This window comes from Xiphophorus couchianus, chromosome 11 (genome assembly GCF_001444195.1).
Source record: "Xiphophorus couchianus chromosome 11, X_couchianus-1.0, whole genome shotgun sequence".
NCBI lineage: Eukaryota > Metazoa > Chordata > Actinopteri > Cyprinodontiformes > Poeciliidae > Xiphophorus > Xiphophorus couchianus.
The window spans coordinates 18180850-18203292 of record NC_040238.1 but is presented as its reverse complement, the minus strand read 5'-3'; the positions used below and the strand labels follow the sequence as shown (position 1 = coordinate 18203292).

Here is a 22443-nt window from a genome sequence, read left to right as displayed (position 1 = left end):
GAGCAGTTGTATTATCTCTTAACTACATGAGGTCACTCTGTTCCTCTGTAGTAACTGTTTCTGCTCATGGAGCAAATCAGAGGACAAACCAAACCAGAACACATCATAATAGGAAGAAAAGTGACGGTGAGAAATGTTGCTGGCAATACACTGATAAGAAGTAAAGTGGCGAGGTCTAAGTACGGTTATGGGAAATGGTAACCACTTTGATATTCGTCAGTGACAGGTCATTGTACTGGTAAGCACATTTTTCTAAAAGAAAAATGGTAAAATATGTGTAACAAGCACTGACCTAAATTAAAGGTTAAGAAATGAGAATTACTACTAAATACACTGGACATATCGTGTGGAGAGACGCTTTGGCTTCTGTTAATATATTTTAATATTAAGGGAGTATTACCAAACTTTTTTGTTCATTTAGTTTTTAATTGAAGGTATTTATAACTTGTTTTACATGCTATAATGTTACAATCCTGAACTTCATAGATTTTATTTGAACAGTGTGTGACAGACCAACAGAAAAATTTGTGTAGTTGCGAAAATGATCTATATGTATCCTCTGAGACTAATGCTGAACTTTCTGGCTTAAAATGTGAAAACTCTGTGCTTGGTGGAAAAACGTACACTGCACATCATCCTGACACACCATTTGCTTCCTTGAAATACGGTGGATGCTTTTCTTCAGCAAAGATTGTTAATCAGGTCAGAGTTGATATAAGGACGGACAGAATATTGAAGAACACCAGAAGAAAACACGTTAGCGGTTTCAAAAGTCTTCTAGAGTTATTCTAGAGAAGAGGTCCCACTTCCAGCTAGATAACAACCCTAAACTTACAGTTGAAGCTACAATGAAATGGTTTTGATCCACATTTAGACTGAGAAGTTCTTATATGAACATAAGACTTGAAAATTGTGCTAAGAGACACTTTCTATCCAATCTTACATTTTTTGAGAGAATTTGAAATGAAGACTTGGCACAAATTTACATTTCCAAGTCTGAAAAGCTGCAATAGGCCCCTATAGCTGTTCAGCTGGAATGCATCAACTTGTGACCCACTAAATACAGAATAAAACCATGCCGCACCTTTCAGATTTTATCAGCAAAAAAAAAAATAGAAATCTAAAATAAAATTGAAAAGCTTGTGTCATATTCTTCCACTTCTGATGTCTGAGCCACTTTATGTTGATCTATCACATAAAATCACAATAAAAACATTTAAAGTCATAGCTGTAACGTGATAAAATGTGAAAAAGCTCATAAAGTATGAATACTTTTGCGAGGCATAAGAAGAGCGCTGTGATGTCGTCTGAGTCCAACATGGAATGATAATTGGCAGGGTACACAACTTTTGTAATATGCCATATAACTTGTAATGCAACCCTGACTAGTCAGTCCAACATAGTTTTCCTGCTGTTTTTGTGGCAGCTAGTAATAACAGGTTCAACCCTGAGAGCAAATCTCCCTGGGAAACGAAGCTAGGCCCAGCGTTTTACAATAGAGCAACGACAAAAGCTTTAAAGGCAGACGGCGTCGTTATTTAGCATTAGTTATTTTCAATCTATTGTTAAAAAAATGCTTCCTTCAGTTGTATGATTGTGAGTAAATGAAAACACTTACTGATTCGGTCTTGGTACATGTGACTCAAGTGTAAAAAGTAATGTTTTATCAGGCGTTTCCAGGCCTTGTGTGTTCATTATTTTTCTGCAGAGGTGTATGTATTGACTGTGCTCCTTTCATTATTCCTTCAGCCTGGTTGTGCTACATGTCACAGGTGCCCTCTGAGAGGCGACGCTCTCTTTAGCTGAATGACCTTATTGTCCTTATTAAAGCCTAATTTCTATGGCACATCTATCAAGTGTGTGCTCTGCATGGACATTTCACTTTCAAACAATGTCTTCCTTCCACTGTGCTTGAACTTCGGCATTACCCGATCCACTATCAGTCTTGCTGAAATTAGTGTGGAGGAAAATTGTTTTTGGCCTTTATTTCTCATTTCTTGCGAAATTCCTTAGTTGACTTGCCTAAGTTTGTTTTGCAACACGGTGCTGGCTGGATCAACTTTCTCAGTGTGCTTAGATTGCCACGCCTTGCCGGAATAACCGGAAACCTTCATTTTGTGCCAACTTGTGCGCGGTTCGACAGACCTAACCTACACAGTGTTTCTCAGCCAGGCTGCGGACCACTGACCCAGACGTAGCAGCACGGTGTGTATAGGGTTCAGTGTTGCTCGGTTGTGTTTCAGTGTGTCAGCGTTATACTTTTAGATGTCATTTGTCAAGTGAGCTGTTGAGACATATATAATCTGTATTTACTGCACAACAGCTTGCCGGACTATAAATACACTAAACAGTGCTAACCTCCATATGGCTCAAAGTAAGCACAGAGTGTTTGTATTAAATCCTTCAGATTTAATATCTTACCCACATATTAGGGGAAATGTGCATGTACAAAATGTACAAACTATTGTAGGTTAACGACACTCAAGTGTGCAACTAAAAGATTTTTTTAGGCTATAAATATTGTCTGCATATAAAAAACATATTAAAGGAAGCAAAGGCATCTCTCCTTAAAGTAATAGTAATTATTTCTCAACTTTTTCCTCATTCTAATGAAATTTGTATAGATGATACACTCAGAGGTAATGCAACGTCATAAATTTTATATTTTTTTTCACCATATTTGTTCCATTTTCCTCTAAAATGCAACAATTGGAGTAACATTGTAAGTCTGCCAGAATCCTTTCAGCTGCCAAATATTGACAGTTTCGTGTTCAGGAAGCTGAACCTTGAACCCAAGACATGCGGCTAGAACTTCAGGATTGAGCTTGTGCTGCTTGATGCCTCCCCACCCCTGTGCGTTTGTGAATGCTCAGCTCCTCGCGGCAGCTGCACGAGGGAGCACGAGCCGGTGGACCCTCGTGCAGCTGCTGGTGAAACACATGGCACTAAACTCCTGAATCTGCTTACAATCACATTCACAAAGTGGCAGAGTAATGCAGATTTGCTATTGGTGGCGAAGCTGCCTGTCAGATTACAACCAGCATGGTGTGACGTGTATTCGGATTGTCTTTGTCAAGTAGTGATAGAAAACAATTGTTCACTTATGTATGCGTGTCTTATCAATGACGGTGCGGTTATAAAACTTGTTGCAACATCAATACTTTTTTATTTCCAGTGACCATTTAAGAACTGACCATGTTCAGAGGCTGTGCTGTTCTCCATGGTGCAAGACGAACTCGCCCATTACCAAAAGCTACACATTGTCTTTTATTTAATCAGCACAAAGCGCCTTTTCTGCTCATTTATCTCCTAAGGACACAGAGTCAGAAGACACTTTGTTTCCTTTATAAGATATGAAGGCCTTACGTCCCCTCTGTACTGCACAATTTACTTCATGAGGTCCTGCTTACTGTAATAGTTTTTTTTTGTTTTTTTTTTTTATCAAACTTGAAATGTTACATGGTGGCAACTGGCATGAGCCAGTACGGGATTCTCACAATATAACAACTTTGAGAGGAAAATACAGCAGTTTTGTGACATTTACACTAAGTTTGAAGCACAAATATTTAATGTGATCCTGTCACTTTTTGTTTATAAACAGGAGTACTAAATAACTTAACAAATGAATTGTAATGGTTGTAATAGTGCTACCAGTAACATTAACCTTTACAATCTTGATATATGGACTTAAGCAAAATACAGAATATAATAGCCTGTGTGAAATTTTGCTCTTCATTCAATGATAATACTTTAACAAACAGATTTTCTCTGGTTAATTTGTCAAGCTGTCTGAATGGATGGCTAGCCTGCAGTCTGTTGCTTTACAGACATGCTTAGGATGGTCTATTATCATATAATTTATCATCATCAAGTAAAAAATATATAATATCATATTACATTATTTATCTTGAAAACATTAAGCCTAAATTTATATTAGAGGGACCAAAATATTAACATGGTCTGGGAACTCCTTTTTTTAAGTTTTGCTTTCATGAGGGCAACAATTAATTCATATATTACATTTCATTTTAGACCAGTATTTGTATTTGTGCTGACAGTAGAACTATGACAATTCTTTCAAAATACCTTTTGTTGTAATTTTTATGGTTTCTGCTATAAGTACCGATAAAATTTGCTATCAAATTTTAAGCTTTTTTTTCTGCCTGCATCAGATGGAAGTGGGGAAGCACTGCATTTACTCTATGCCTCAAACTCTGTCACACTGGAACATATTCTGGCACCATTTGTAGGACCTTTAACTGTAGTAATGGTGTACCATAAAATTATATCAGCTTTTAATCTGTAACTTTTTAAAACCTTGATATGTCTTGATAGTAGTAAACTGGCCATGTGTATTTATTAGTAGGTGTGTGACAAGCTCTTAAGGCACAAGATGTGGAGATACCAAAACATCACAATTTTTCTCAACAAAGTGAAGTCTGTCTTTCAAAGCACTACAGTTGCCTTCAAAATGTTATTTTGTTTGTCTGGCCTAAGCTTTTGTTGTGAGATCTCAAAATGAATAAGTGTAACTTTGTGGATTCATATTTGAGGCTCTTATTTTGAAATAAGAAAATAAAAATCCCTGTTGAGTTGGCCTTTTGTGTAGACAGTTGGCTAATAACGATTGCTCATCTGGTTTTCCTGACAATGCCTGGTTACGTAAGCAATGACGAAGCCACCACAATAACGATCTGTTAGCACCGTGAAAATACGGCTAACCATTAACTGCTAACAGTGCTAAAACTAGCATCTGGATTAAAGGATGCAATAAAAGGCTATTTCCCACGTTTTAATGTGTATTATTATTTGGTAATAAAAGCACACTAGACTGACATGAGCATTAAAAAACTTAAACATGGCTGAGATATTTTTGTCCAGAACCTGATTACAGGACAAAACTTACAAAACATTTAGTTTCCAAATAAAATATTTCCACAAAAATATCAATAAAATCTCACTTGATCTCATTGTCCCAAACACAACATTCTGCATCATCTCATGATTTGAGCTGGGTGTATGGTCACACCCATACTCATTACTGTAATAACCAGTAATGGATAGAAATCTCCTCCATAAGCACCTGTGTAGGTCCATGAAGACCTCTTATTGGCCTGTGAGGTCTCGCTTTAGAGAGCCAAAATGCCCTTGACTTGTGTAGTAGCTGTAGAGAGGCGGACTCTTGTGCCTAAACGATAACTCTTGAATTTAACATTAATCACTTCGGGGGTGGTGGGGGGCTCAGAGGTGTATTTGGAGTTTGTCATATGAGTAGTGAGATGTTTCATTTTTGGTCAAATGCTCATTATCAAAAGCGCAGCCATTTGCCAACTCTTAAGATTTTTTTTGGTCAAATGCCTCTCTGTTCCATCACCAAAGCAACGCACAATCTTTAATTTAAATGGCCCTGTGCCAGAGCGGGCTGTTTGTTTTCTGGTACTAGATGAGTCTTCATTAAAAGCAGAGAGAGAATTTCTCTGATGGCACCGATTCTTCAGTATTTATATGGACTTTGACTTGAAAAGTGTATTATCCCCCTAAATGTCAAAGCACAATGAAGCTGCTGTGGATAACAGGTCATGGTGAATGTGTTCTTTCCATAAAATGAAGATGCAGAAAAAAGCTGTTCTGATAAAAAAATATATATATATATATATATATTTATATATATGTATTACTTTAACTGTCTTCAACTTGCGTAATGTTTTGAAGTGTTTATTATTATTATATGCTTCAGGAATTCATTTGAAAGCCTCACATCCTGTCACAATGAGCGCTTTTCTGTCGGACCGAATGCCTTAACAAATTAATCTGCTTTTCTGTTTGAGACGTTTTATTGGCAGTGGAACTAATCGCGAACAGTCAGATTAAATTTAGGGTGCTTTACGGCGTTAGCACGCGTCCCTCTGATGCAGAGAAAAGCACAATCATAATACTGGTCACTCAAGCACTTTGAGCTTAACAGTGGTCATAACATTTCTCTGGTGTAATTACTGCATGACACCCTGACCGAAGTGGAGGAGGGCATTTATTCATGTGAATTTGCTAAATGAATTATTTTTGTTTGTGTGTGTTTAAACTAAAGTTTTGAAGGTTGGCCCTTCTCTTCCATCCTCTTATTTTTAAAGCTCATAAAATTCCAGTTTGTAGGAGTGTTTGCAAAATTTCTTTCAAACCAGAAGAGATCACTGTTTAATTTATTGAAAACTATAGCTTTAGTGACGCCCCCTAAGGTTTCAGCCAAAGGAGAAGTAGAAATGAAAAAAGAAAAATGTAAATGTTGTGTGAACATGTTGGCTTCTCTTGTCAGCAGCCTACGTGTTCTTGTTGATGATTTTCAAGCGTCTGCTGTAAAGGCAAATCAATTAAATCTTGACACTGCGATTTGTTTTCTGCTGCCTTTTTTTTTTCCTGTAGCGTATACGAGTTAGATGCATTACTTAAGTGTTAAGTGCTTCACAGCATTATAGAGAAACACTCAAAGGTAATAAGACACACGGTGCTCTGAATTACTTCGATTTAATCAGCAATCACAACTTTGTTGGCTGGAGATGAATAATTTTTAATAAATTATTATGGTGTAAATAGAGGAGAGCTGCGATCCTTCAATGTTCTTTGACATTTAATTAGATTTTTTTCCAACTTTTTTTAGGAGACATTAGTGATAACACTGAGTTGTGCCTGGATACTGTTTGTCAGGTGAACATAGCGTACCTTTATCAAACACGCCCTCTTCTATCCCCTATCAAATCTGCACCCTTATTGCTGAACATTTCAAAGTATCCGTGCTTTATATATTTACACAGTGCACTGAGTTGCACTGGATCCCAAAGTGAGACAGCTTGATTTTGCCTGGATAGAAGACTGAAATGAGTTATTACTCTTCAAACAGAAGAGTAGGTATAGTGGAGGCTGCAAGCAAAAACTTCAACACAACACTCTTCATGTGTGTAGGTCTCCATCGGATCCACGGAGATGCCGCGTGCACAGGCGAAGACACGAGTTTCTCCACGGTGCCCTGTGGCCCCTTTGTCCCTAGATTTAAATGTACAAGGCCCCTTGAATATATGCCCGTAGTGTTTGTGCGCTGTAAGCATTATTTGCATATTCAACATGTACATTATTCACGTGGCTGATACCGCTCCTTTCATAATCGGGCCTCATGTGTCTCTTTTCAGACCCATCCCCCATCCTCACCATTTTAACCCCCAATCTCCCCCCCGCTTCTTGATTAACTAATGTCCAATTTGATGCAGCGTATTTCAGGAGCTTGTCACCTAATGCAGGCAACTGATTAACCTGGAGTCTGGCTGGTGAAGTTGCAATCCCCGTCCTGTCTTAATTTCTTTTTTTTGTGTGTGTGTGTGTCTCTCACCCCCCTTCTCCCTCTCCTCCCCGTCCTCCGCCCCTCCTCAGCCTTTTGTTGTGGTGGCAGCAGCGGAGCATGCATTGCATTGGGGCGGTCTGAAGCATTGTGTCTGATTTCCAGCAGACAAAACTGACCTCTGGGGATTTATTGACAGTAAACTCCACAGAGGCAGACACAGAGCTGGGAGAGCATAGACGCAGCTAGAGAGGCGTGGGGTGAGTGGGGGTCGTTGGGGAAGGTTTGTAAGGAAAGAGACAAAAAAAGGAGAGGGTATTTGGGGGGGGGGCACGGACGGACACGTAGACGTATGGAGCAAGAGTTTAGACACCATGAAACAGGAAGCAGGTAGAGACACAAACGGAGGGAAAAATCAATACAGCGTGCCGAGGGGTGCAAACATGTGGAATTAAGTTCGATTTCCAAATTTCTTTTCTTTCTATACTGTTTTCTATTGGCAAGTGAGAGAAAATGGCCGCCTCCTACGAGGATCTAATTAATTTTGAAGGATCATCAGCCCCTTTAGTCCGAGGCAGGGTACAGGAGGGGAGGGTGGAGAGGCAGACCCCTGGGCTGATTAGAATTCACTGCAGGTAGGCGCTGGCTGCTGCTCACCCACTGTGTCACGGCTAAAATGGAACCACTGTTGTGAGTGGCAGTCTGGGCAACAGTAGCCTGCCTTCCCCTGGCCTGCTCCTTTGTTGCCAGCTTTCACCTCACTTTACCCCTCAGGCAGGTGAATCTACATGTCTGGATGGGAAAGGAAAGCCAAACTGGGAATATATATACACGCACACACACACGCCTACACACATGTTTGCATTGTCAAAAACAAAAAAAACAAAGAATAAAGGGTCAGTGGCAGCAGGATACAGTTGCATCTTAAGTTAACCCCTGCAGGGAAAGTAAAAAGGTCAAATATTTACTGTTGGGGATAGATTTTGGTATTTAACTAAATATGTGTAGGATGACTACACAAAGGGCTACAAAATATAATATTTTTATTTGTTTGATTTTCACAAGAAAATAAATGAAAACCATTTCCGCAATGGGGGAGAAGTTCGTAGGTCGTTTAAAACAGTGATGTTATTAAAATTTGGGCTTTTTTTCCCTGTTCGGTTCAGACTTTGAATTCTTTTTTTGTTATTCATTAGAGGTGTAACAATACACGCAGCGTATGAGATAAGACAAAATGCAATGTTAGGGTCATGATAATAACACAAGGTCAGATTTTAGAAAACGTTTTTGAAAAACAAAACAAAAAAACGAAAGTTTTTACTTTACCAATAGAGTAAAGGCTTCAGTTGTATATAATATTCAGTGTTAAGTCCTGAACCATTCATATCATTGAAGATCTAAGCTTAACAGCAATCTTTTAATGTGGAAAAGTATTTCTTTCTGACTGTGAAAAATACTAATGTGAAAGAGCGGCCCAATAGTACCACTTCAATGTGAAAGGAAAGATTTTTATCTTCTGGACGTATAGATCTGAAATACGGGTTACAGAAAGAGTGTTTTACCTTTATTCACCCTTTTACAATGTACATTTAAAATATTAACACACATAGTAAAATGCCTCAATATTAATTCATACTCATTGAGATTTCATCCCTTCTTGCTTGTTTCTAATTGAATACAAACCATTTTATACCCATGTACTTAAAAGTATGGTGAATAACTATTTAATTTATTTATTTTTTTTCTGTACAAACTTTAAGGGTGGCCTCCCACCCTCAAACATCTGGAACTGATCAACAAAGATAAATTGTCAAAGTGCAAGTGAGCACAAGCAAACAGCTGGCTAGCAATTATGGCAATAGTTTGACTGACTGTTCCACTGGATATTGAGAAGGGTATAAATAGTGTGTTGTTGTGTTTAATAAAATTGTAAATGAACAATTTTTTAATTCAAAATTAGTACTCTTTGTATATTGTTTCTAACAGGAAATGAGACGGGCATTGCTCCAAATATATTAACACTCCTTAGTTGTATGGAAATCATTTTAAATCTAAATTTGTCATGTTTATTAATAGAGGTAGGCAATATGAGTTTAAAATTTTATTACAATATTTTATTACTGATGTGATAATGACAAAAGTGACGATAAGAACTATTTATTACTTATTTTTTATAGGCACAGCAATCATAGCACCACAAACTGGAAACCATTCCCATTTGTTATGTGCCTCTTTTGGAAACCAGTAACTGCATTTAATCATATTTTTAAATTTATTGATATTCATTGATACCCTCATTGAACAAACAGTGGAGAAAATAATAAAAAAAAATAGTAATTCCGACAATACAGACAGTTTTGGAGGTTTTAAACATCATAAGTTGGCAATTATTGTGAAAATAATAATTCAACAATCTTAATATAATAAATGACAAATAAATGCCTAACCCCAGTTTTTAATATAATATATTAATTATTCAACTCTGCCAATAAAGCTTATTCTCATTACAATTGATCAAAAATAAAAACTTATTAAGAAAACACTCTAAAACACTTTAGCTACGTATATGGTTTCTAATTCCTAATGGTGGGAATCAAACGGCGATACAAATTGGCAAAATAATTGCAGTAAAGGATAAAATCTGCAGCATAAGTAGGGATAATCTTGTGATCCCTTGATTTTGTGATGGATTCAAAACTGATGCTTTATCAGAGAAACTGTCACATTTTATTTTTGTTTAAACAAATGAGATTTTATGCTGTGCAACCAGATTTTTTTTTGCATGTTTTTTTCATACCCAAATCTTCACATGAAAATTAGTTCTGACTAGTGGTAGAAAAATTGTATTCAACAGTACAGTTGCACCAGATTTTTACAGGTTTTGAGCAAAACATATGCTACACGATTAAACTCTTAGTTTATTTTGAACATGTTTACTAGTATTTATCTTCATAAATAATGAAAATACTGTACGGTAAGGGAGGAGCATAGGCCAAAAAGGTATATAAATAAAATTTCCCTCTAAAATAAGAATCCCCTGCATAAAAAGCCCAAACATTTTCTAAACAAATTTGAAACGGTTGCATGCAAATGACAAATTGCGTCAAGCATAAGTGACATTTCTTATGTTGGCATGTTTCAAAAAATTATACCTAACTCAGAATTCTTTTATTTTTATTTTTTTGAGTAACACCAAAGCTTAGTTAAAGTTCACATTTTCTACTTAACAGGGATGTAACAGTATATATCAATATTATGACACTTTTCAAACTCATCAAAATGATCAGTTTATCTTTAGAAAAGACATAGTTAGCAGCAGTTAAAGTTAAAGTTATTTTTTCACCATGGTATTACTTTCATCAATATCTTCTACATTACATATCTGTAGTAGAAAAAATGCTTCTTCACTGTGAACACAGAATGTGCCCACCATTAAGAGCGGTTCACCTTAAGGTGTTTTATTTGGATTTAAAGAATGCTATGTGAAGGTCACAGTGGTTTAAACATGGTAAAGACCCTTACTGAGGTTTTACTGTGTTTATGTTTGAAAATGGAGACATAAACCGTCATGTACTCATTCTGGTTGTCCTGCCAAAAATACACTGATACAAAGTCTGTAGTCCAACTATAACTCTTGACAAACTGCAACAAGTTTAGCAGTCAAGCCAAATTGAGAAATGTTTTCTTACTGTGATTTAGCATTGACAGCTATGTAGTTAGCATCTGCTAGAGGAGGCGATTATTCTTGTAGTTTACTTTTGCTTGTATGGCTAAGATGTCTTCAGAATGCCTTATTTGCACATTTGTAAGGTGAAAAGTGGAGCTGTATTAAAAACTTGGGGCTCTATGGTGATTAAAATATTCACGCTGAGCTCGCATCTGCAGGTACGCGTTTGACACGATGTGGTTGATTAACAACCAAGAAACTGAGAGTTTTTAATAGGAAGGTAGCTGAAGATGGCTTCAGTGATAATTTTATTTTCAAACATTGAGGCTAACCATACTAATACTTCACTACCATTCTATTTATTGAGATCACTATTTCTTTTTATACTTTAGTTACTTTGTGAATCTGCAGAAAAAAGAGAAAAGTGAAACTGGTGTGTCAGACCAGCAGTATAGAGCTAAGCTGTGTAAAATGTGCTTCACACATGGCCTCTCTCTCTCACTCTATCTGCTTTGGCAACTCGTCTGCGCTTTCTAATTCTTTGCGATCTAGTATCATCATATCGCCCAACCCCACTACATGGAAAAATCAAGAGATTCGTTGTGGTTTTATTTGCATGGCTATGAAGTGATTTATTTACAGTTGGCACAAAATGGTGGGAACAAATTGGCTTAGGGATAAACTGATACGGAGCCATTAAAGTCCTTAAAAAGAAAGTTAGATTCAGAAGATCTCAAAGAAAAATAGAAATCAGTAATCTTTAAGATAGACATTCTCAAGGTTTGGTGTACATGGTTAATTTAAGCTTAATTACAGAGCTGTAATAGCAAGAATTGTATGAAAATGTCATAGTTAAGGATTTTACTTTGAGGCGTCCTTTGGTCTTGACCAACCGTGCATTTGTGGTTGTTTGCTGTGACACAGAATGATCCATCTCAGTTTAGAGTGATTACCCTCTGCTGTTATACACGCCATTACTTGTCTGCCTCAATTATGCTACATGAGAAGCACTTTTCAGGAAACGCACATAGGTGCAGTGAATTCAGAACTTCTCAGAGCGGAGCATGTGAACTCAGGGTGACCAAGTGAACAGAATCCTTTATGTTTGAACATTTTCACCTTTGCTTTTCTCCAAGGTATTATTCTTCACGGCATGGAAAGAGCGTATCCTCCTTGAGGCACATCCATTGCCTAAAATATATCTGTTACCTTGCCACAGAAAAATCTAATATAGATACATTAATTTACCAGACTGCACGACGTTGTTGGGTTCTTCTTTAGAACTTCTCGAGAGCAGTGAAAGAATAATTTGTCAACACTAATGTGCAGGTCTGGTCAAATCCCAGCCCCATTCTGGTTACTCAGCAGCCCGGTGTGGTTCCTGGCATTTCAGAAAGAGAGCACTTCAATTTAGTGTTGTGGCAAATGGAAGTGGAACCAAATGTGTTGTTTTTTTTCATATTCAATTTACCCCACAAAAAAAAACAAAAAACATTTAAGAGTGTCAGGTCAAACTGAACCCACATTAATGATAAGTGTGTAATTTCCAGATACTTTTAAGGCTTCACTGGTTGTAGTACTTTAATGTATTCTGAACAATGTGACATTAATAAAAAGGAACGTGTCTGAAAATGATTTTTCCCCTGCTTTTATGTATTTTCCCAACTTGCCTGACTCTAAGTGATGTGTTAGTACGCTGTGGTTTATCTTACACCGTCTTTGTTGCCAGTTTTTGGGGTCAAACATTTGCGTGCTAATGCGTTTGCCGAGTAGAAGAGCGACTGTGTCAGGCTTTCTTGGCGTCACCAAACCAGCACGTCACATGCCTCATGCTGTTGAATGCCTTTCTTGTGATTTCCAGTGAAAGCCTTGCATGTTTAATATTTGTCTCATCTCCATTATATTACAGCCTAAATTTGCTCCACATCTGTATGCAGTGTTACACGGGTTACATTTTGGACTAAGGATAAACCTATCATGATTTAGATTCGTTCAAAATCATTCTTTAAACAAAAGGCCACCCTTAAAATTTTGGAGAATGTAAGATTTTTTTTATTTTTTTGACAAGGGTGTGGCTTTGTTATCCTGCAGTTGAGAGAGAGAGAGAGAGAGAGAAAAAAAAACTGGCACCAAAGGCAAAATCATTTTCAACCTTGATTTGTGATTTTGAAGTCATGTGATCACAGAAACGTCCACTCGCTTTGCCGTAAAAACTCTTCACACATCTGTTGCAGCACGTCTGTGGCAGATATTCCTGTTACTGTGGCTCTGGGTTCATTAAGGGAGTGGCAACATCGACAGGCAGAATGTGGCATTAAGATTTGTCTTTGTCTTTTCTCCCCCCCTCTCTCTTCCCCTTCCCCTCCTCTCCAAACACTGTAGCAGAGGAACACATGATTTGGACAGAGAAGACTGACAGCCTTGCCTAGCACCAGGCCACTGATCAGCCATCTCCACCAGCAAATTGACCCGCTCTTCATCACCAGCCTCACAAGCATTTTCATAAAAAAAAACAAAAAAACAAAAAACCATCATCTAACTGTGAGTAATGGGGCAGCTTCATTTTTTTGACATCACTATTTTAATTGTAATTTTGTTTAGAAAGTAAATGTGCCATTTAATAATAGCGTACTACTTTCTGGGTGAGATTTGTAATTATTTATTTAAATGTTTTTGACACATATTGAGTAAAGATAGTTATGGAAAAATTCTGCTGGATTTTCATGTGCCTTTTTTCATTTTTCAGTGTCACAAGTAGTAAATTTTTTTAATTACTCTGAAGTATTTTAGAAAAAACTCGGTCAAAGATGACAGCTTTAGTAAGTAACAGCACAATACTTGACAAGCATTACGTGCCAACTAAATTAATTTTGTAGCAGCTTTAAATATCTCAGTTTTCCTCTTCCTCCCTATTTCATTTGGATTTTCCTTTTTGTATCTGCTCACTGAGGGGAAAAAGCACATTAGGTTATCTCTGATCAGCTAGGCCACATTTAGTGTATTGAAGGGATAGTTAGAAAACGGCATCATCGTGAACACATGGCTGACAAAAGAGGCCTGTTGTCCTTTTAGCCCAGTGCGCCACCTAAAGGCTATTTTAGGCACTTCAGAATAAATCTGAACAGCAGCGCTTAATAAGAGAACCCTCCTAATTGTTCTTCGTTAGGTTGAACTATAACTTTTCTGCATCAGGCATAGTAATAAGCAGCAACATTGTCAATGTAAATAAAAACATTAATTCTTTTAGGCATACTGTTTTTTTATGTTATTAAATGTATTTTAATATTAATTACTTAGTTTATTTTACTAGGATATATATCTATATATCTATCTAGATAGATATATAGATATCTAGATAGATAAATATCTATCTATCTAGATAGATATATCTAGATATATATATATCTATCTAGATATATCTAGATATATAGATCTATCTAGATATCTATATATCTATCTAGATAGATATATAGATATCTAGATAGATAAATATCTATCTATCTAGATAGATAGATATCTATTTAGATATCTATATATCTATCTAGATAGATATAGATAGATATATATCTATTTAGATATATCTATCTATCTAGATAGATATATATCTATTTAGATATATATATATCGATCTAGATAGATATATATATCTAGATAGATAGATATAGATATAGGTTTTTGAGTTCTGTAAAACCTGGTTGGCCAACATGTTACTGCCATCTGTAAACGGTAAGCATCTTCTTGGTGAACAGAACAAAAAGTTCCTTTATTTCAGCAATTCAATTCAAAGCATGAAATTCATCTGTTATATAAAATCATTACACAAAGACTGATACATTTCAAGTGTTTATTTTTGTTTATTTTTGATGATTATAAAATGATCAGCCTGTGGCTTTGCTGAGGTGTTCAGAGGCCCAGTTTGCTTTAATAAAAGCCTTCAGCTCATCTGCATTGTAGGTTTAGTGAATTTCATGTTCCTCTTGACATTACTCTGTTGATTCTCTATAGGGATATTTTGCTGGCCAATGTAGCTCAGTTATACCATGGTCATTAAAGCAAGTATTAGTAGTGGACAATGTGGGCACCAAGTCCTACCTGATAATAAAACCAGCATCTCCCTAAAGCTTGTCAGAAGAGGGAAGCATAGCAACCATGAATCATGAATATCTTAATGGACAGCTGCATTGATAAAGCACATTAGACTAACAACAGCAGATGACTTGATTTCCCAAATCCCTTTTCTCTTCGCCTCATGTAAGATGCTTCTACTGTCGTCTCTGGTTCAGCTTAAGACGAGGAATGTAAAAGTAGTGGCACGTCATCCATGTTTTGTAAACTTACAACCATTCACCCTCCAGTATGATTTTCCCTCCTTTCAAATTATACATGACAAAATGTCTAATCTGACTTGTGTGATGTAAACTAACCTTAATCTGCTCGTGGTTAGGTTTCACAGAGCGCGATCTTCTGCTGCCTGTGCCTCTCCGTCCCACAATCCTGTATTTCCCCTTAAATTACCGTGATCACAGGTTTTCGAGCTAAATATATTTTTGGGGTTGTTTGTAGTATGCCTGGTATGCATAAGTGTAGACTCTGTAGACAGACTTAAATAAGTAATTAGATTTATTAAGCAATCCAAATACAGATTAAGTCCAAAAAGTAGAGATTAATGTTAGTTAAAATTTAGAAACCGGTTGGAGGGACAAAACCAATAAAGCCCTGGACAGCGTCCCTCATTTTCCAATGTAAGCATATTATCACATTCACATGTTCCACATTGACGTCTTGTTTGGGTCCTGGGTCATATTGTCTTCTTGTCCCTCTGGAATCTTCCTCGTGACTGAATCCATAGATGAACTTGTTGTTCAAACTCAATGTTTTTTGTGTGACTTGTTTTCCCTATCATTCCAAAACGTTTTTTTGTGTGCCCAGACAGTACATCACTGATAGCATGAGTTACTGAGACATAAAGATATTAACTGTTTTCAGACACTACACAAGTACCTTTCTTCTTCTTCAGCCTTTATTTAAGCAGGATGAAAAAAACTCCCTGCGATTGCAAGAATGTCCTGGCAAGTGACAGCAGCACAATTACAGTAATTACTTACAGATAGACACACAGTGTCTTTCAAGATGGATATAGATTTGTAATAGTGGTATAGCTCACCTCCCCGCCGTTTGTCTGGACATCTTAATTTATCGGCCGGTGTAGACCATAGACTGAAATCATTACTTGAAAGTGGCCACTGATTCCAGCCATCATCTGCGTTTTGTGAATCTTCCCCAAAGTCTCCAATGTGCTTCACTTCACAATAATCCTAAGGCCTTGTTTTTTCCTGTTCATCTACCACATAATTTCCTTCCACTCAACTTTCCATCAATTTGCTTGGATATGACAGTCTGAACAATCTGCTTCTTTACCTTTAACAGCTTATCTTCAGTTATTGACACCTTACCCATGATTCTGTAGGTTCCAAATTAATTTTTTAGAAAATATATTTAATTTTTTGAATTGAATTGCTGAAATACACAAAGTTTTTGAAGATATTCAAATTTTTAGACCAGTTAATTGTGAGGTCCGAGCAACGTTTCACGTATGTATTAGTTTTTCAGGGAGTTTTATTGCTCTTTCTTTCCAGGTGACATCAGTTGCAAGGGGATGACCGAGCGCATTCATAACATCAATCTCCACAACTTCAGCAATTCTGTACTTGAGACCCTCAATGAGCAGCGAAACCGCGGGCACTTCTGTGACGTGACCGTTCGGATCCATGGAAGCATGCTGCGAGCTCACCGGTGCGTGCTGGCCGCTGGAAGCCCGTTCTTTCAGGACAAGCTGCTCTTGGGCTACAGCGACATCGAGATCCCCTCTGTGGTCTCAGTGCAATCCATCCAGAAGCTGATTGACTTTATGTACAGTGGAATTCTGCGGGTTTCTCAGTCAGAAGCGCTGCAGATCCTCACCGCTGCCAGCATTCTGCAGATCAAGACCGTCATCGATGAGTGCACCCGCATCGTGTCCCAGAATGTGGGCCTGGCTGGTCCAGGGGGGTTCCCTGTGATTCCAGGAGATTCTGGCCAGGAGACACCCCGTGGCACACCAGAGTCTGGCACCTCCGGACCCAGCAGTGATGCAGAGTCAGGCTATATGCAAGTAACATCACAGCAAAGTGTAGATCGTACATACACATCCCTGTACTCCTACCCCGGCCTGTTTCTGCAGAATGGCACCCGAGAGCGGTCACTTTATGTTAACCCCCTGTCAGCAAATTATGATCCAAGCAATCAGAAGGACCAGCAATCTCAAGATCCGCCCTGGATAAACCGCATCCAGGAACGGTCCCAGCAGGTGGAACGCTTCATGTCCAACGCAGAGTCCACTCACTGCCGCAAGCAACCACGACCGGTACGCATCCAAACAGGAGGGATGCACATAAAGCAGGAGGCCGAAGACGAGTTCACCTGCTACGACATGGGGGACTGCCAAGATGACACTGACCACAACGAGGGTGTGGAGGGCGAATCCAAGGTTGAAAACTTTGACTCAGGGGTCAGCTCCTCCATCAGCACAGAGACGGATACCATGGAGCAGCAGCCGTACCTGACAAGCTTCAGTCGAGACGCGGTTGGGGAAGGGCAGCAAGGCATCGAAGGAGTTCCAGTGCAGATAGAGGTCAGCGACTCGTCCCCAGAGCGGATGCAAAAGACGGAGGACGGGGACACTTCCCACAGCACTAGTGACAGTAGCATGATGCAGCCTCTGCCAAACTCAGTCAAACTCAGTCCCATGTCCCAGTACATGCGCCAGATAGAATCACACACCAGCAACCTGAGGATGCCGATCACCGTGCCCAGCAATTCCCAAGTGATGGGCACCGCCGGAAGCACCTTCCTGCCCACACTCTTCCCCACGCAGCCGTCGAGAGACCACAAGCCTTTCCTTTACCTTCCTGGCCAGCAGCAGCCCCAGTTCGTGGCAGTGCCGCCGCCCGCAATGCCATCATTCCCGAACCCCATGTCGGTACAGCAGGCTCCATCTCAGCAGCAGCAGGCTGCGGGAGGGATCGGTCCGGGTGAAAAGAAGCCCTATGAATGCACTCTCTGCAGTAAGACCTTTACTGCCAAACAGAATTACGTCAAACACATGTTTGTCCATACTGGTAAGTCAAAATGTTAAAATATACATGTTAAATGCTCAATCATATAAATATTTCACTCAGATTGTAGCTGTAGACTTAGAGAGTAACAGAACATAAAAGGTTCATCATATGTTGAATAGAGCCATATTTAGTTTTTTGTGAGCTGTTGTATCAGATTATAGCGAGTCTTCATAGAGAGCAGTAGACTGGGCTAGAATAAGGCACGGTTTGATATGAAACCAGATATGGTAAAAAGGTTAAGTTAGGTCAAAGGTCAGGTTAAAGAAGGCAGTAATTTGAAAAATTTTCAGTGTTTTCATTTCAAAACGGTTTTAAAGAGCTCACGATTAGGATAAAACATGAAGAAATTATCTCTTTATGTCTTGTTATTTTATATATTATCATAAAAAATAAAATATCTAAACCATCAGAGCAATTTGCATACATTATAAATAATGCATACATCATGTATATAATGCATATTGTATACATTATAGATACTATCTTTCCCTGCTTTTCCAATGGAAAGACAACCAAGTTACTTACCTTCAGTTTAGAGGGTCCGCTTGAACTTGTAACAGCCATCACATATTTTTAGGTGAAGAAAGATGGTAGCTGAGACTGCAGCAGTGTAGGTCTCTATAATGATATTTGATTCTTAAGCCCCGCCCCTCAAGCGTCAACGCCAGAGCAGTGACAGAGAATTGAAGCTGAAAAACAACCGAAACATATAGTGTTGTCATCTGTTATCGGGAGGATTTTTTTTTACAGACAGAAAGATTAAATGTTTGAGGTTTTTAAGGATTAAGACAAGTCAAACTGAAAATCAGCCAATTCACCAGACGATTTATCTATTCATTTTACAGAGAGAACATTATTTTTAACCTTTATAAAATGGTGGTGTTGTTTAAAGGTGGCAGAAAAAAATCTAAACAATTTTTGATCATAGTTGACTTAGAGAGTTCTTTAGTGAAAGTAAGAGATTGACTCCTCATAAGCTTTCCACAGAAAGCCACTTCAAGAAATTCAAAACTATCGCTTTAAAACAAAATATGAAAACTCAGAAACAAACTGTATGAATATCTTATCATCTGCACCAGTCAAACTACTTTGATTAAATAATAAAATTGTAAGTATTTAGCACATAAACTGAATGACTGATTAAACTGCCTTATAAAATAATGCTTATATGGTCACACCTGAAAAGTGTCTTTATCATTTCTGCTTGACTTTACAATGTCAGTAGAGTTCTTTATTTAATCAACGTCAACGTCATCAATTTGATACTTGGGAAACCATCATCACAAAGGAAAAGATTCAAATATCATATAATTAGATGGTCCCATAAAAAAAGCCTTTTCAAACAACCATTATTATTCATTACAGTCCATTTCCTGTCCAGAAGCACTCGCTTTGGAGGCTACTGACAGAGCAGCATACAGAAGAGATAATAAATCATGGATCGATCACTCAACAAGATTAAATCTGAATAATGTATGGCATCCAAGGATTAATTATGTTTACAAATTTTGTGAAAAAGAGGTTTTCTATTAGGTAAAACCCTGTGTGTTTTTAAATTGAAGCTTTCCCCACATTTTCTGCAGCAAGCAGCACGTAGTGGAATAAAAAATTAAAACAAAGCCAGCTCAGGTTTACTTCTAGCTTAAGGTGGTTCTGCACACAATCCTGCAACATATTCCATGTATAGAGACTGCTGGCAGCATTTCAGGAGAATTAAGGGTCAAAAAATTGACTTGACTCTCTTCCAAATCACTTATTTGCTCATTTTTTTGTCTTCAATAGCTTGCTATATGCTTTTAGAAAGCTTGATATACACCCCACCCTATGAGGATGCTGAAATCCTTCATTAAAAATGACCGCACCACACAGATTTTGACATTTCAGTCAAAGCCCTCATCAAGTTGGCTGTTTACACGATGAACAGATGGAGCTAAATTAGCTTTAGAAACGAAGATGGGAATAGAATGGGGAGGTTAAGATTTGCACGGTTTTCCCAGGAGTGATGCAAATAGTACTTTTTTTTTCTTCTAAAAGTAAAGCATAATTTTAGCATTAAATTTGGAGTACATTTAGACACATGGCAACAGAATAACACTAAAGCATGTTCAGATGTGCTTGTTCAGACACTGCAAATGAGTACTCCTCTCTAATGTGCAAACCTTATTGTTTCTGGAGGTGGGGGATTTCAATCTCTTAATGCGTTTGTGTTGTGTGCACATCCAGGTGAGAAGCCTCATCAGTGCAGCATCTGCTGGCGCTCGTTCTCCCTGAAGGATTACTTAATTAAACATATGGTGACACACACAGGGGTGCGCGCCTACCAGTGCAGCATCTGCAACAAGCGTTTCACCCAGAAGAGCTCGCTGAACGTCCACATGCGGCTGCACCGTGGAGAGAAGTCCTATGAGTGCTACATCTGCAAGAAGAAGTTCTCACACAAGACCCTGCTGGAGCGCCACATGGCCCTGCACAGCAACGCCAGCGCCATCACGGGGCTGTCTGTTAGTGTGGGCACCCCGGGCCCGGTCTCCATCCCGATGCCGATAGCCGTTCCCGAGCCCGGAGCCGGAGTTGTGGCCCTCGCCATGCCAGTGAGCGGCGGCGCCGGAGTAGGGGCCGGGGTTGGAACGGGAGTGGGTGTAGCTTCTGAAGCAAGCTGCCAAGAAGGGACCACCTACGTGTGCTCCGTCTGCCCTGCCAAGTTCGACCAAATGGAGCTCTTCAATGACCACATGCGAATGCATGTCTCCGATGGATAAGTACAAATAAAAAAAAATAAAAAAGAAACTTATTTCTGAAAGAATGACAAATACAATGGCACTAGATTTTCCTTTTCTTATTTTGAGGTATGAAGAGTAATGAGTATAGACACTGGCACATTAAGTTTCCCCAAAAAAAAGTTTTCTTTTTTTTTTTTTCCTGTTATTCTAAAATTAAAAAAGATGGTGGCCTTAAGGCTCAGTGGTTTGATATTGATCTACTGGATGGATCCAAACTACGGGCCTCTAAATGTATGCTTTCCTAAAATACTGATTTATGTGTTGAACACTACCGAAAGGCCTACGAAAGAAACACATACACACAAACACACCTTTAGTCTAGATATGTCTGAATGACTTTAAATGAGCAAATATGTTTGAATGTTTGTGATTTTTGCATATAAGTCTGTCTTTATTTGTCCAAGTGCGTGCGTGTCGGCGTGTGTGTGTGTATGTGTATTGCTATGACACATGAATCATGGCAGTTGTGAATCCATATTGACCAGTTTGGAAACATAGATGTCCAAGCTTACTGTGGTATAATTTTAAACAACGATAACAATAAAAGACAAAAACTGAAGAAAAAAAAAACCTGGGGTTGGGCTACATATTCCCTCTAAAAATACTGATAGTCACAAGATTGCCTTCTTATATCAAATAAAAAAAGGAGAGTACTTAATTTGACACTGGGTTTTATTTATTCCTGTTTTATTAAGGGATTATAATGCAGCTGTTGTCAAGGTACCAATAATTTAATTATTTTACTTAATTGTAACCTCCCGTCCAAAGCGATGGGGAAATGATTATTTCTCACCTGTTTTATGATTATTGTCCATGAATTTTGACGGTCAAGATAACGTTTACTAAATTTTTGTGTGCTGATGAGACAGTATTTGAGCAAAAATATGTTTCCTTTTATTTTCCTGGAGTTTAGAGTTTATCTCATTTGCATACACTGCCTTTTTAATATCCTAAGACTGTTAAGGCTACTCAGATTTCTTCCACTGCAAAACATACGAAAAAATGGAAGAGTCTTCTGCTGATGGTTGTGTGTGTGTTTTTTAGCCTTTTTCACAGTTAAGGCAGGCTGGAATATGGGACTAAACTCTCTCCTTCATCATTGCTGCTCCTCAACCTGCACCCGACTGTTATGGGATATTATAGATTTAGAGGAAAACAAAACAAAGGATTTGTCACTTCAACTATTGTTGTTATTGAGTAGCCTGTTTGGGTTTAATCTCATAATTGAATTACAGTTTCGCGGGGAGGGGGTCGGCCGGTTGCTGATTGGATCGGTGTTGTGAAAGATGGCGCAAATTAATTTAGAGTCGGACTAAAAAGCAAAATAATTGCCGCCCTGAACCTAGAACGCCTGTGTAACCTGTTCATTACGATTGCGGAGCTATTTCAGCAGGTGGGAGCTGAGTGCATTACTCTTCGTGCATTCTCTCTCTCTCTCTCTCTCTCTTTTTCTCTTTCTCTCGCTCGTCGAAGGCTCAAATGGCATGCAACGTTTTGAAAGGAAATACAGTCTGA

At 38.3% G+C, this 22443-nt stretch overlaps 1 protein-coding gene across 2 annotated transcripts in view; it reads left to right on the top strand.

Annotated features, from left to right (window-relative positions):
* Positions 1-22079, top strand: part of zbtb20 (zinc finger and BTB domain containing 20) — a 31685-nt gene extending 9606 nt beyond the window's left edge. For both annotated transcript variants that reach the window (XM_028031042.1, XM_028031043.1), the window contains exons 2-4: positions 13374-13532; positions 16628-18148; positions 20372-22079. In XM_028031042.1, coding sequence (XP_027886843.1) covers positions 16648-18148; positions 20372-20907 — 2037 coding nt within the window. In that variant the 5' untranslated portion in view covers positions 13374-13532; positions 16628-16647 and the 3' untranslated portion in view covers positions 20908-22079. The remainder of the gene's footprint in view (positions 1-13373; positions 13533-16627; positions 18149-20371) is intronic.
* Positions 22080-22443: the final 364 nt, after the last annotated feature.